This window comes from Mytilus trossulus, chromosome 7 (assembly GCF_036588685.1).
Source record: "Mytilus trossulus isolate FHL-02 chromosome 7, PNRI_Mtr1.1.1.hap1, whole genome shotgun sequence".
NCBI classification, from domain to species: domain Eukaryota; kingdom Metazoa; phylum Mollusca; class Bivalvia; order Mytilida; family Mytilidae; genus Mytilus; species Mytilus trossulus.
Genome location: NC_086379.1, coordinates 31,557,222 through 31,570,273, shown reverse-complemented (window position 1 = coordinate 31,570,273; position 13,052 = coordinate 31,557,222). Strand labels below are relative to the sequence as shown.

The following is a 13,052-nucleotide window of genomic DNA, read 5'->3' as shown; positions in this document are numbered from 1 at the left end:
TCGCAATTCCATAGATTGCTTTATATAGTCTACAACACTAGACAAAATATCTTTATTGGGATCTAGAATAGTTTTAAGTTTAGAGTTTGAGTCAAGCTGGTTAAAATTAGGATAATGGGTTTTAATTGCATTTATTAGGGAATGTGTTACATTACTGTTAATTTGGCAATGAAGGAAAAAGTGTTCCTCATCATCTAAAATTTTACAAACTTTGCACAGTCTGTGTTCTCTTTGAATTTTTTTATAACGTCCTAATTCAATTTCCAAATTATGATCACTTACACGTAATTTTGTTAAAAGCTGACGACTATTAAAATTGTTTAGATTGTGCAGGTAGTCCTCAAATTTAATTTCATTTTTAAGTTTACTTTAAAGATAAAGTTTTGAACTGTTATCAATATTTGAAAGTTTTTGAATAGTGATGTTATTATACTTTTCCTTCACTATACATTTAAAAGTTTTTTTGAGTGAATTTTTTATAAGTTTAAAAGGTTTATCAAAATCAACATATTGTTCTTCATCAATATTAAATTCTTTAAAAATATGCTTGGCAAAAGTGTACCAAGTATATATTCCATCTTCAGGCATAGACTTATTTACTGCAAAAGCTTCTTTAACAAGAGGGTTTATTTCATGGCAGTTTATTCTACAAAAATATAATAAAACTTGAGTTTTAATAAAAGAGTCAAGTGGAAATCGTCCTAACTCAGACTTTGCAGCTATATTACATGAGTTTTTTTAATTCCAAGAACAGTTTTACAAAACTTATGATGCACTTTCTCAAAGCTGAATCTATCTGTCAATGATAATATATCACAGTTAGTTCCATGCAAAGTGGCTCTATTTATGGCTCTATAAATTGAGTAATAATCTTCCATAAACCAGATCTCGCTATTATATAAAATTATGGGTTTAATTAGTGAATCAAATAATTTACATGATAAACAAACAAGCAATTAAGTAGAATTATTTCCGAGTTTATTTAAATTAATTTTTTAAATTTTAATCAAAATTAAATTAAAGGGTTCTTGTGAGCAACCAAAACAAAATCGAACTTCTTTAAGTATCTTTGATTCTAAAAATGTTAAAATTGCAAAAATCTTATATTTTATTGAAAAAAAGAAAATATATTTGATGAAAGCTTATTTTGATATCCTATAAATATCATTAACAATAATCACACTTGAAATTAGAACACAAGTTAATACATTAAGATTTTATCTATTTAATTTTTGTATGTGTATATTTTCAGCTCTATTTCCTTTGGTTTCCTTATCCTGTTCCTCTCCTGGATAATGAATGGAGTGTACCTAGGAGGGAGTGTGGTAAGTAATGGAACCAGTCTAGCAAAAGAACTAACTTCCATCCTTTATAGTTATCAAGCAAAGGACTGGGGAACAATATTTATAATTGATTTGTTAACTTTCTAATAGTTTAATAAGTATCGATTTGTTAAGTTTTGATAGCAGTATTTGTATGATGCTTTTCTTGAAATAAACAATCTCTTCTCCAGTCCCAGATTTCCCTGACAGCTGACAGCTCAAGACAAGTAAACTTTTGAAGATTATTTCTTTTGTCCTTGGCAAAAAACTCTAGTTTGTTTAGAATTTGACTAAGGCCTGTTCCTAGAGAATTCAATGATGGAAGAAGGTTAGACAGTACTTTGTAGCATAACTATACAAAGATCTTCTATCATCATACAATTTCTAGTTTGTCTTAAAAATTATAATTCTATACTTTACATTCAAATTTCAATGTACATTTTGTTGTTAATTTTTTTAAAACTCTATACATGTTTAGGATTTTTGAAAGTTCCTCTTTGAATAACAGAACATTATTTACTTACAGACAAATGCAGATTTATGTGTGGATCCAGAAAGTTTTATAGAAAATGTGGTCAATGAGAGAATAGAGAAAGGTAATTACTGCTGAGTTAATATAATGTAGAAGTGTGATGGATTGAACCACATTTTCTATACATTTGATTAAACTTATATGTTAATAAAAGAATAAGGAGATATGACATATTACCAATGAGACAAATTCGATCAAACCAAAGTTCAAAATAGAACAAATGTATAAAAACTAATAGTAGACAGCTATCTCACAAGCAAAAAACCTACAACTTTAAAATAAAAAGTTATACACCACAAAAACACGGCACATTCTTCAGCATTCATACAGCACAAGAAACAAACCCTGCAGTAAAAATAAATATAAGGAGGTTTTCTAATTAATTCAATGAGACAACCATATGGAAATCAGTTTGTGCTTTATATTTTCAGTTCTCAATAAATACTTTCGTGATCTTGATCATCAAATAATACATGGTCTTCTATATTTTTATAAATTATTTATGTGTACTTTATCATAAAGATGTTTTATAAAAGAGGAGGTGAATAACCAACGTCTCATACTTTTGTTTTCTGTAGACATAATCAAAACGTACATAAAATGTAAGGACGATGGAGCAGCAGGCCAATACTCTCAGGTAAGCTGGTTAAGGATGTACTCTTCTGACTTTTCAGTCTCGTTCAGTCTTGTTGAAATCTTGTTCTTTAATTATTTCCAAAACATGTGATACAAGTGAAAAATATCAATGAATTTTAAAAATATCATAATCAAACATAACTGTGAAAAATTGTGCATTTACAATGAATGATTTTTGAGTAATCCAGTTTTCAAATTTTATGACCAATCAAGTCAGTAATTTTGGCCAAGATTTTGAGAAAATGGGTTATGGATTCAAAAAATGATTTTACAAGAATCATGTGCATCCCATATCATTTTGGTCTTTTCAAATTTATTAGATATGTATTTTTTTAATCATTTATAACAAAAAACTTGAAATAATATGCATTTTGTTCTTAAAATTGAGAAAAATCACAAAAAATACAAAATTGACAACGTGGTAAATTTTACACAAAAAAGCCTCAAAATATGATAAAACTTTCTTATATTAACCCCTACCTTTAGTTTTTTTAAGTAAAATTTATTCAGATTTGTCCACTTCATCTTTATAGATGTAGTATGAAAAAAAGTTCAATTGTGGAACTGTGATTTTTTTCACGATAATAGCCCAAAAATAGGTAAAAATTGGTGAAAAATGGGAAAATCATCAAAATTGGGCATTTTCAAATGGCTGTAGCAAAAAAAAAGTGCACCACCATATGATTTTTTCTTCACCAATTATTTTTTTATAGTCTTATTAACCCAAAAATCAGGTTAAGAAAAAAAGTTTAATTCTAGAATTTTTGGCTTCTCAGCCTTAACATTCTTCTTTAAATTGCTGCCTTCCTACCTAACCTTACTTCAAAAAATATATAGATATTATTAGCAGCACCTAGTCTGAACAGTTATGCGGTCTTGAAAGGCTAATTTAAACATTTTGCTGTGACACCTTCTTGCAATGTCATAAGGGCAAAGCCATTTTTTTCAGCTGGACTTTGGAAGCAAATTTTGCCATGATATCTTCACTGACATATGATGAATTATTTATATAGCACAAAATGAAGTCAGGGTTAATACTGGCATTAAAAGATAATTTAAAGTTTAAATGTTATACTATGCAGTCATTTTATTGTAGTTTAATTACAGGGGCAGATCCAGCCATTTTAAAAAGGGGGGTTCCAAACCAAGGACTAAGGAGGGGTTCCAACCCCTGGAACCCCCTTAGATCCGCCAATGAATTGTTTATATACTTTTACATTTCAGGACATTTCAGAAGCTTTAAGTGCTGTGACTTTAGCGAACGACACATTATCAAAGATTTATAATGTCAGCATTAGTTTAAGTATAATTAATAAAGTAAGTTGAACAATAGTTTAAGTATAATTAGTAAAGTAAGTTGAACAATACATGATTGTATACTTCAGATTTTATTGTCTTTTACCGAAATATTTTATTTAAAACCATTTAAAGACATGCTGTATAAAGAGAACAACCATACATTCTCTGAACATCAATTTTATTTTATTTTGCACTTAAATGCATTAAAAATCAAAGTATTCTACTTGGATAAAATAATTTTTTTATTCTTTATACAACCGCAATATTTTTTATTTTTTTTTGGTCTTATATTGGTTTCACGTCGTCGTTGTCTTCAGTGCTGTCCAAAGACAGATTGTTTTCCGATAATAACTTTTAAAAAAGTAAAAAGAAATCAATTAAATTTTAACACAATGTTTATTACTACAAAAGGAAGCATGGGATTGATTTTCTGGGTTATGGTCAGAAAGGCAAAGGGACCAAAAACAGCCTTTGTCCAGTTTCAGGACAAAAAGTTGTGTATTAGTATTTCAATTGTTTTGAAATTGTACCATAATGCCTAATACCATAATCAGAAGGTTGAGATTTATTTTAAGGGGTTATTGGGAAAACAGTCTAGGAATTAAGGGCCAAAAAGGGGCCAAAAACAAGCATTTTTCTAATAACTTGTGTTTAAGTGTATGGATCTCTGTAAATATTTACAAGAAGTTTCAATACCACTAAAGGAAGGTTTGGATTGATTTTGGGGGTTATGGTCCCCATAGTTAAGGAATTAGGGGCCAAAAAGGGGCCTAAAATAATATTTTTTGTAGTTTTCAAAAGTTTAAAGAGTTTATGTGTATGAATTTCTCTGAAATTAAACCACAAGTTTCCAGACCATGAAGGGATGTTAGTATTGACTTTGGGGGGTTATGGCTCAAAAATGTTTCGAAATTGGGGGCAAAAATGGGAAAAACTAGGTATTTATGGTCAATGGACAATTAAGACAATTTAAAAGCAGTGTAAGGGAAGTTATTCTAAAGCATTTAACAGACAATGTTGGGTATTATCTGATTTACCTCCCTTACACTTCTTGTATATAATGTATAAAGAAATGTCAGGTTTTGGACTAATTGCCCAAAAATGGGAGAGATGGTAGTTGTTTTCAATTTTTATTTTCTTTCAAATTTCTCAAATTCAAAATATTTGAAAAGTTAGAAGAAGAAATCTTTGATTGCACAATATTGTGCAATAGATTTGTAAGATCTTGACATTTGTTTTGTGTCAGAAACTCATAGTATGATAAAAGATTTATCTCAATCCAAATTTAGTGCTGTATCAAGCTTGAATGTTGTGTCCATACTTGCCCCAACTATTCAGGGTTCAAGTTCTGCAGTCGTATAAAGCTGCATCCTGCAGAGCACCTAGTTTTTTAAATGTTCGGATAGTTAAAAAAAAATTGTTTGAATATTTACAATATAAGATAAAAGGTACTAAGCAACTTCTTGCAAATATTGAACACTCATAACTATCCTGAAAACATGAAAAGCGTTTGTATGTGTGCATGATTATGAAAAATAAGTATCAAATTCTGTCTTGTATTGTCAACAGTCTTGTGCTATTAAATTAAAATTGTTAGGCATGGGTGCAGCTTGTATAGTACTATCATCAATAAAAAAAGAGTCTGCCCATGTTTGTTTTTGAAATTGTAGAGGGAGCCCTTGTTTCTATTAAACAAAACTATAATAATTTACATCATTTAAGTAATCATTTAGCAACAGGCATTTGTGGAAAAATTGTGTTTGACAATGATGGATTTTTATTGCCCCGCAGCATAGTTATGGCCCCGCAACATAGTTGTTGGTGCCATATAGTTTTACCTTGTCCAAAATTCCGCAATTCCGAAATTCCACAATTCTGAAATTCTGTAATGCTGAAATTCTGTAACCCTGAAATTCCATAATTCCGTCATTCCTTCATTCCGCAACAAACCATTATACAGAGTTTTTTTCTAAACCCCTTCAGATATTGGGCTGACTTTTGGTATGTAAGTTAACCATGATGAGTTACAGATCAAGTTTCGTTCCGATCAACTAATTTTTGCCTAAATTATGGGCTTTGGACTTTGAGAAATTATAAAAAATCACAATTAAACAGATTTTTTTTTCTATATGCCTCCAGGATTTGAGCTGATTTTTGATATGTGAGACTACCATCATGTTTGTGTCCACATGTGTTTATATAGCAGTTGCAGATTTTTCAACTTTTTGGGTCGGGGCCATTCATGTCGCTTTGACACATCTAGTTTTATCTGTTTCAGGATCTTTTTATTCTTTTTAAAGTAATAAGTACTTGCTTACTGTTTTAATTATTGCTTTAATATTTATAGGTAAAAGGGCCTATTATAGCTGTTAGAACACAATTGAACTATGGTTTTGGAAATCTGACAGCTCTGAGTAATGTGTTCCAGTGTCAGAGAACACATGATAATTACCTAGCCATAAAGGAAGCAGTATGTCATACAGTTATGTAAGTATAATGATACAATGAGTAATCCGTGAATTAAAAGTGGAACAAGTGATCAAAGAACACATTAATTTATGCATCAAATTTGTATTATAACAATTATTTTCTTCAATGAAAACAAAAAAGAAAGTGTAAAATGCTATGGAAATTATGGGTTAGCTATCCAACAACAAAAAAGATATCAACAAACTATCTCCAACAATAAACTGGTTATACCATATGTCAAAGACTAGAAGTCTTATCACAGACTACAGATTTATACAAACTTCAAAGGTGTTTGTATCCTGCTATCTCATATTGTATTTTCTTGTGGTCTTGTATTGTATTCTCTTGTAGTGTTCTATTGTATTTTCTTGTAGACTCTTATTATATATTTCTTGTGGTCTCATATGGAAATATTATTTCTTGTAGTCTCATATGGAAATATTATTTCTGTAGTTTCAGTAGGAGGTTGTGTAATCTTTTGTTTGTGTAATCTTTGTTTGTGTAACTGTTGAGGGATCCTGATATAGCAAATCTCAATAAAGTCAGCATTGCAATATGATAGCTAGCCCACATTAAAAAGAGCAAAAAGACCAAATAACTGCTCCAAAACAAACTACAACCAAGGCAAATATAAGGGGTTTCTGTGTGTAAACCAAAACATAGTCTCAGCAAATCATACTGGCTTAAAGCAGAAAGACAGTTAGAATAATAATATTTATTAAAAAAATCATTTAATTTTGGCCCTTGAGAAACACTCAGCATACAAACGCAATTTTGAGTTCCTGCCTGAGCAAGTCAGCTTGCAACCTTCAGTGTAAGGAAGAACCTGCCTGCCCGACAATGCGCCAGCCGGGGAATGTGAAGCGAGGGTTCTCCACTTAGGTGATGAGACTAGGCGTCTCATCGGCAGCCAGGTAGTGCAAGGGTCTGCCTGGGGGATAGCCCATGTACTCGTGAAGTAGCAGGGGTCTATCAAACTGGCACTGGAATAAATTTGATAAAATTTGTCCCCGAAATGCTTGGGGATGAATGAAATTTTAGAAATGACCAGTGATAAAATTCCATTAAGGAAAACTGAAATAAAGAAAAAAAATATCACTAGTTTAAGCTGAGTTGTTTCTCTAGTCATGAAACAATATTGAAGGTGTTATAGGAAGGGGAAGGTGGGAGGTAAATTGAATAATAGCACTGTAAAACTCCATCAACTAGTCAGGCTGCTATGAACCAAGAAACTGATTATACAAAGACCATGCAATAGGCTTTACACACAGATTGGGTACATCTAACATCCAGGGGAGGAGACTGACCTACTGACCCTCAAATAATATACTATTTATTGTGTAATCAGTATTAAAGAGATCTGGTATCATATTCTGCTTCCTCTCCCACAGTGATTGTTTGTGACATGTATCTGATTAAGACAAGATTAGTGTGCCTCCTAGTGAGATTCCAGTTGTAACTTCAAAGTGTCAAATGTTAACAAGTGGTCTGTGTATGTTAATTAATTGCATCCATAATGTCAGCATCTTTATCATAAAATTAATTACTTGAAAACTGAAATAACTTTTCTGTTTGTATAAACAATACTTAAATTACATATAAGTAACTAACTACTGGTTATACCATATGTCAAAGACTAGAAGTCTTATCACAGACTACAAAACTACTGGTTATACCATATGTCAAAGACTAGAAGTCTTATCACAGACTACAGAACTACTGGTTATACCATATGTCAAAGACTAGAAGTCTTATCACAGACTACAAAACTACTGGTTATACCATATGTCAAAGACTAGAAGTCTTATCACAGACTACAGAACTACTGGTTATACCATATGTCAAAGACTAGAAGTCTTATCACAGACTACAAAACTACTGGTTATACCATATGTCAAAGACTAGAAGTCTTATCACAGACTACAGAACTACTGGTTATACCATATGTCAAAGACTAGAAGTCTTATCACAGACTACAAAACTACTGGTTATACCATATGTCAAAGACTAGAAGTCTTATCACAGACTACAAAACTACTGGTTATACCATATGTCAAAGACTAGAAGTCTTATCACAGACTACAGAACTACTGGTTATACCATATGTCAAAGACTAGAAGTCTTATCACAGACTACAAAACTACTGGTTATACCATATGTCAAAGACTAGAAGTCTTATCACAGACTACAAAACTACTGGTTATACCATATGTCAAAGACTAGAAGTCTTATCACAGACTACAAAACTACTGGTTATACCATATGTCAAAGACTAGAAGTCTTATCACAGACTACAAAACTACTGGTTATACCATATGTCAAAGACTAGAAGTCTTATCACAGACTACAAAACTACTGGTTATACCATATGTCAAAGACTAGAAGTCTTATCACAGACTACAGAACTACTGGTTATACCATATGTCAAAGACTAGAAGTCTTATCACAGACTACAAAACTACTGGTTATACCATATGTCAAAGACTAGAAGTCTTATCACAGACTACAAAACTACTGGTTATACCATATGTCAAAGACTAGAAGTCTTATCACAGACTACAGAACTACTGGTTATACCATATGTCAAAGACTAGAAGTCTTATCACAGACTACAAAACTACTGGTTATACCATATGTCAAAGACTAGAAGTCTTATCACAGACTACAAAACTACTGGTTATACCATATGTCAAAGACTAGAAGTCTTATCACAGACTACAAAACTACTGGTTATACCATATGTCAAAGACTAGAAGTCTTATCACAGACTACAAAACTACTGGTTATACCATATGTCAAAGACTAGAAGTCTTATCACAGACTACAAAACTACTGGTTATACCATATGTCAAAGACTAGAAGTCTTATCACAGACTACAAAACTACTGGTTATACCATATGTCAAAGACTAGAAGTCTTATCACAGACTACAAAACTTTTTCCACAAACAGCAATATTTTAACAGACAAAAACAATAAAATGATATTAAAGTAAAAACTTTATAATACCCTAAAAAATTCCTCTATAAAAAATCTGTTATCTTTTAATTTTGTCTGAACTAAACTTTAGTAAAAAAATGTAACAAGTACACTGTAAATTCAAAAATTATTGTGATGTTTTTTTTATTTTTTATTATTATTAAAAATGCAACAGGGTTATAATCGCAATAATTTAAACTCGCATTAAGATATTTTTATATGAATTAAAACAAGATTTTCTCAATATTGAAAAAAATAGAATTGCATTTTAGTCTTAAATGGCAAATTCGCAATAATAAATGCATGCAAAAAATTCTGAAATTACAGTAAACTGAAATAAGGAATGGCATTTATCTTTTGCAGATTCAACATGTCCCTGATATTGGCAGCTTTCCTTTTGTTATCTTTGTTATTATCATTAACACAGTGTATTCTTCCTAAAATGTGGCATCTCAGTGGCAAAAGGTAAGATAAAAATGTGGCATTTCAGTGGCAAAGGGGAGATAATAATGTGGTGTCTCAGTGAAAAAGGTTGAATTGAATTTTCACCTCAGTTAAAAAAGGTCAAATTTAATGTTGCTCCTTAACTGAAATTGTTGCTTCTCAGCAATACAAAGTTAAATAACCATATGATATTTCAATGATAAAAAGCAAGATGAAATTTTGACATGCAAACACTAAAAGGATAAATAAGTGCTTATTGATACATAGTGGGATAATGAATGATTTAAATGTGGAATCTAGTTTGTAAATTTATAAGGTAACAAAGTATAGATACTAGCAACACCATGCTGTTTTAATGTAATTCTGAAAAGACAAGAATTGAACAGAAAACGTTTTCCGTAGAATGATAGTAAGTTCTGTGAAACAAATCAATTTTTATTTCCACCATTTTGCTATTAATTGTGTTCTGTAGAAAAATTATGCACAAACAAAGAATAAAAAAAACTTATTTTTTAAAGTTTTTTCTTAACATTTTGTATGTTTTAATAGGTTGAGTTTGTGTCTTTTAGATCGTTTGCCTGCAATATAAGGTATTCTTTGTAAGTTTTCTCATATGCAATTATCTACCCTAGATCTTTTCATTTCCAAATGATGATTGAAATTGACTTTTTGTACAGAACAAAATAAAAAGTAAAAATAAATGATAGGAAATTGTTTTGTAGAAGAGGAAGTGGCTACAGACCAGTGGATGATACAGATCCATTTGTACCAAGACCACCTCCATATCAGGACTACGGAGCATTGTATGGTATAGGATCTCCACTTGGACCTTCAAAGTAATTTATTTGTATCTTTCATAGAAAGACAGATAGCTTGATTATTATAAATACATTTGAGAACATATATTGTTTTTCATAATCAAATCTAAGATGAGACCAGTTGTACTACAATAACATTTAAAAAAATATTATTTGGCTTATTAATGCCCTTTCTCATATCTCTAAAAGTATTTTAAAATACTTATAATTAGCTATTTGATCAGCATTTTGTTACTTTAACATTCTTAACTTAAATTTACCATTTTCTGTCTCAAATGTTCGTCTGTTTGTTCGTTCGTAAGTACATCTATTTGTCCTCCGTCTGTCCCTCTTTATGTTAAAGTTTTTGGTCAAATAGTTTTTGATGAAGTTGAAGTCCAATCAACTGGAAACTTAGTACACATGTTTCCTATATATATGATATGATCTTTCTTATTTTAATGCCAAATTAGAGTTTTGACCTCAATTTCATGGTCCACTGATGAACATACAAAACGATAGTGCGAGTGGGGCATCCATGTACTGTGGACACATTCTTGTTATTATTACTTTGAGGGTACATGTTTCCTTTAGTTTTTGTTGGTATTTATAAAATAGAAATAGATAAATACTTGTTTACAAATCTCAAAGACGTTTTGTTTGTTTCAGCAGTGATGCCATCAATATGACAGGAGGACCACCTCTAGACTCACCTCCACCTGCTGTAAGTTTATCTCTAAACCTAAACAGGTGCACCTCCTAAATCAGAAACATTTGTTTATTTTTTTTATATTTTACCTATTGGTTACTTCTATTAAGGTTTATAGTAAATCTTAGATTCACTGTTATTTAGCTTTAGAAATGTCTATGTCCATGGGGTGTGACTGATATTTTATAGCTAATATAAGACCCTGTATGAAGTTAAAGGTCAGATGGATCTAATTACATATTTTTAAAACATGCCATCAGCACCTAGACTGAATATTTTAGTAACTGGAAATTAGGTGCAAGTAAACTGTCTGGCATTAAAGAAGATAAAATTGAGAAATGGAGAACATGTCAAAGAGACAACAACCTAACCAAAGAGCAGACAACTCTCACTAATTCCATTGACAATCTGCACTTGAATTATCACTGTTGGTTAACTGAACCCAACATCTAAATATGAAGAATGAACAAAGGGGCTTTAGAAAACTATCAATCACTGTTGTATCTTCTTGAGCTGCATATTTACTTTATTCTCATGTGAAAGTTTTTTTCTGAATTGTAAACATTATTCTTATGATATTATTGATGAAATTCAAGATGATTCATAGGACTTGTTTAATATTTCTTGGTTCTACTTTTGTGACTTCTTTGATGTGGACAAGTGAATTCCATGTCACAGATAGAGAACTAATATCCTGTATTTTAACTCAGTTAAATACAGAATTTATTTCACTATGAATAATGAAATATTTATTAGTACAGCTATGTTACCTTCACCAATTAATAACAGCTCAGTTTACAGATTAAAATTTGATTAATGAAATATCTTTAATAATTGAATAAACATATTCCTCATGTATTTTTCCAGTACTCTGTACGTGGGTTTGGTGAGAGCAGACATACCAGAAGTCACAGTACAACTTCAAGTGAAACATGATGTACAGAGTTGATAACTGAGAAACATGAGATTATAAACACTAAATAATTACTGATCCGCCCACCTTAGTGGTTTTGTATTATAACATTTAGACTGTGTGTACAGTAATAAATATGTTCTGAAAGAAAAAGGTTTTTAATGATCTCACAATGAGAGATATATGAAGGGCTTTCATAATGACTTGTTATGCATTTGTAGATACAATTGTTTGCACTTTTTACATCTTGCATCATATAATTATTTTTTTTTAGTTTTTTCATTGAACTGTTTTTTTAAAGTATTTGTTCATTTATCTCCATGATAAGATTTTTTTTGTTTTATTAATTTCACAAGAATATAATTTCAAATTTTAATAACCATTTGATATGTTTCCATAACATATTTAGTATATACAGGGTAATTAACACACTCAACAGAATATATTATTAGAGTCTTTATTTAATCTTTTATTTTGAGTAGCAGTTTGACATAAAAATGACAATAGAGACATCAATAAAAATTGATCAATCAAACTAAAATCAGAACTATTTTTCATATGTAATACTCAAGCTATTTATAAATTCACCAATAAATTGCATGGGCCATCATATTTTGGTTTGAAGGTAATTGATTTATATTAATTTGATACTTAATTTTGTTTATTGTATGTCTATTTGTTTATCTTCATATGTAATATGAGTTGAAGTTTTTTTCCTAGCTTTTACATCATTTTTATACATTTTCTTAAACAGATAATGACAACATTTTGATTTACTAAAAATAGATATAAGTAGTGAAAAAGGTTGTATATTTGTATATATCTATCTGTGATTGACTTGTGCATGTTTGTTCTTTATTATTCATTGTACTTGTTTTGATATTTTTCCCATGTTGAAACTTTTGTTGCCTTTGTTGATCTCAAATACAACTAAAATAGAGTTGTGGTTATAA

General features: G+C 30.4%; 1 protein-coding gene across 2 annotated transcripts in view; it reads left to right on the top strand.

Moving 5' to 3' along the window:
* LOC134724933 (protein tweety homolog 2-like) overlaps window positions 1–12,426 on the top strand; it is a 31,292-nt gene extending 18,866 nt beyond the window's left edge. Inside the window, exons 6-14 of one of the 2 annotated variants that reach the window (XM_063588316.1) lie at window positions 1,253–1,325; window positions 1,849–1,918; window positions 2,433–2,491; window positions 3,715–3,807; window positions 6,137–6,276; window positions 9,600–9,701; window positions 10,403–10,516; window positions 11,147–11,201; window positions 12,054–12,426. In XM_063588316.1, coding sequence (XP_063444386.1) covers window positions 1,253–1,325; window positions 1,849–1,918; window positions 2,433–2,491; window positions 3,715–3,807; window positions 6,137–6,276; window positions 9,600–9,701; window positions 10,403–10,516; window positions 11,147–11,201; window positions 12,054–12,122 — 775 coding nt within the window. In that variant the 3' untranslated portion in view covers window positions 12,123–12,426. The remainder of the gene's footprint in view (window positions 1–1,252; window positions 1,326–1,848; window positions 1,919–2,432; window positions 2,492–3,714; window positions 3,808–6,136; window positions 6,277–9,599; window positions 9,702–10,402; window positions 10,517–11,146; window positions 11,202–12,053) is intronic. The other variant, XM_063588317.1, reaches the window with a different exon arrangement.
* Window positions 12,427–13,052: the final 626 nt, after the last annotated feature.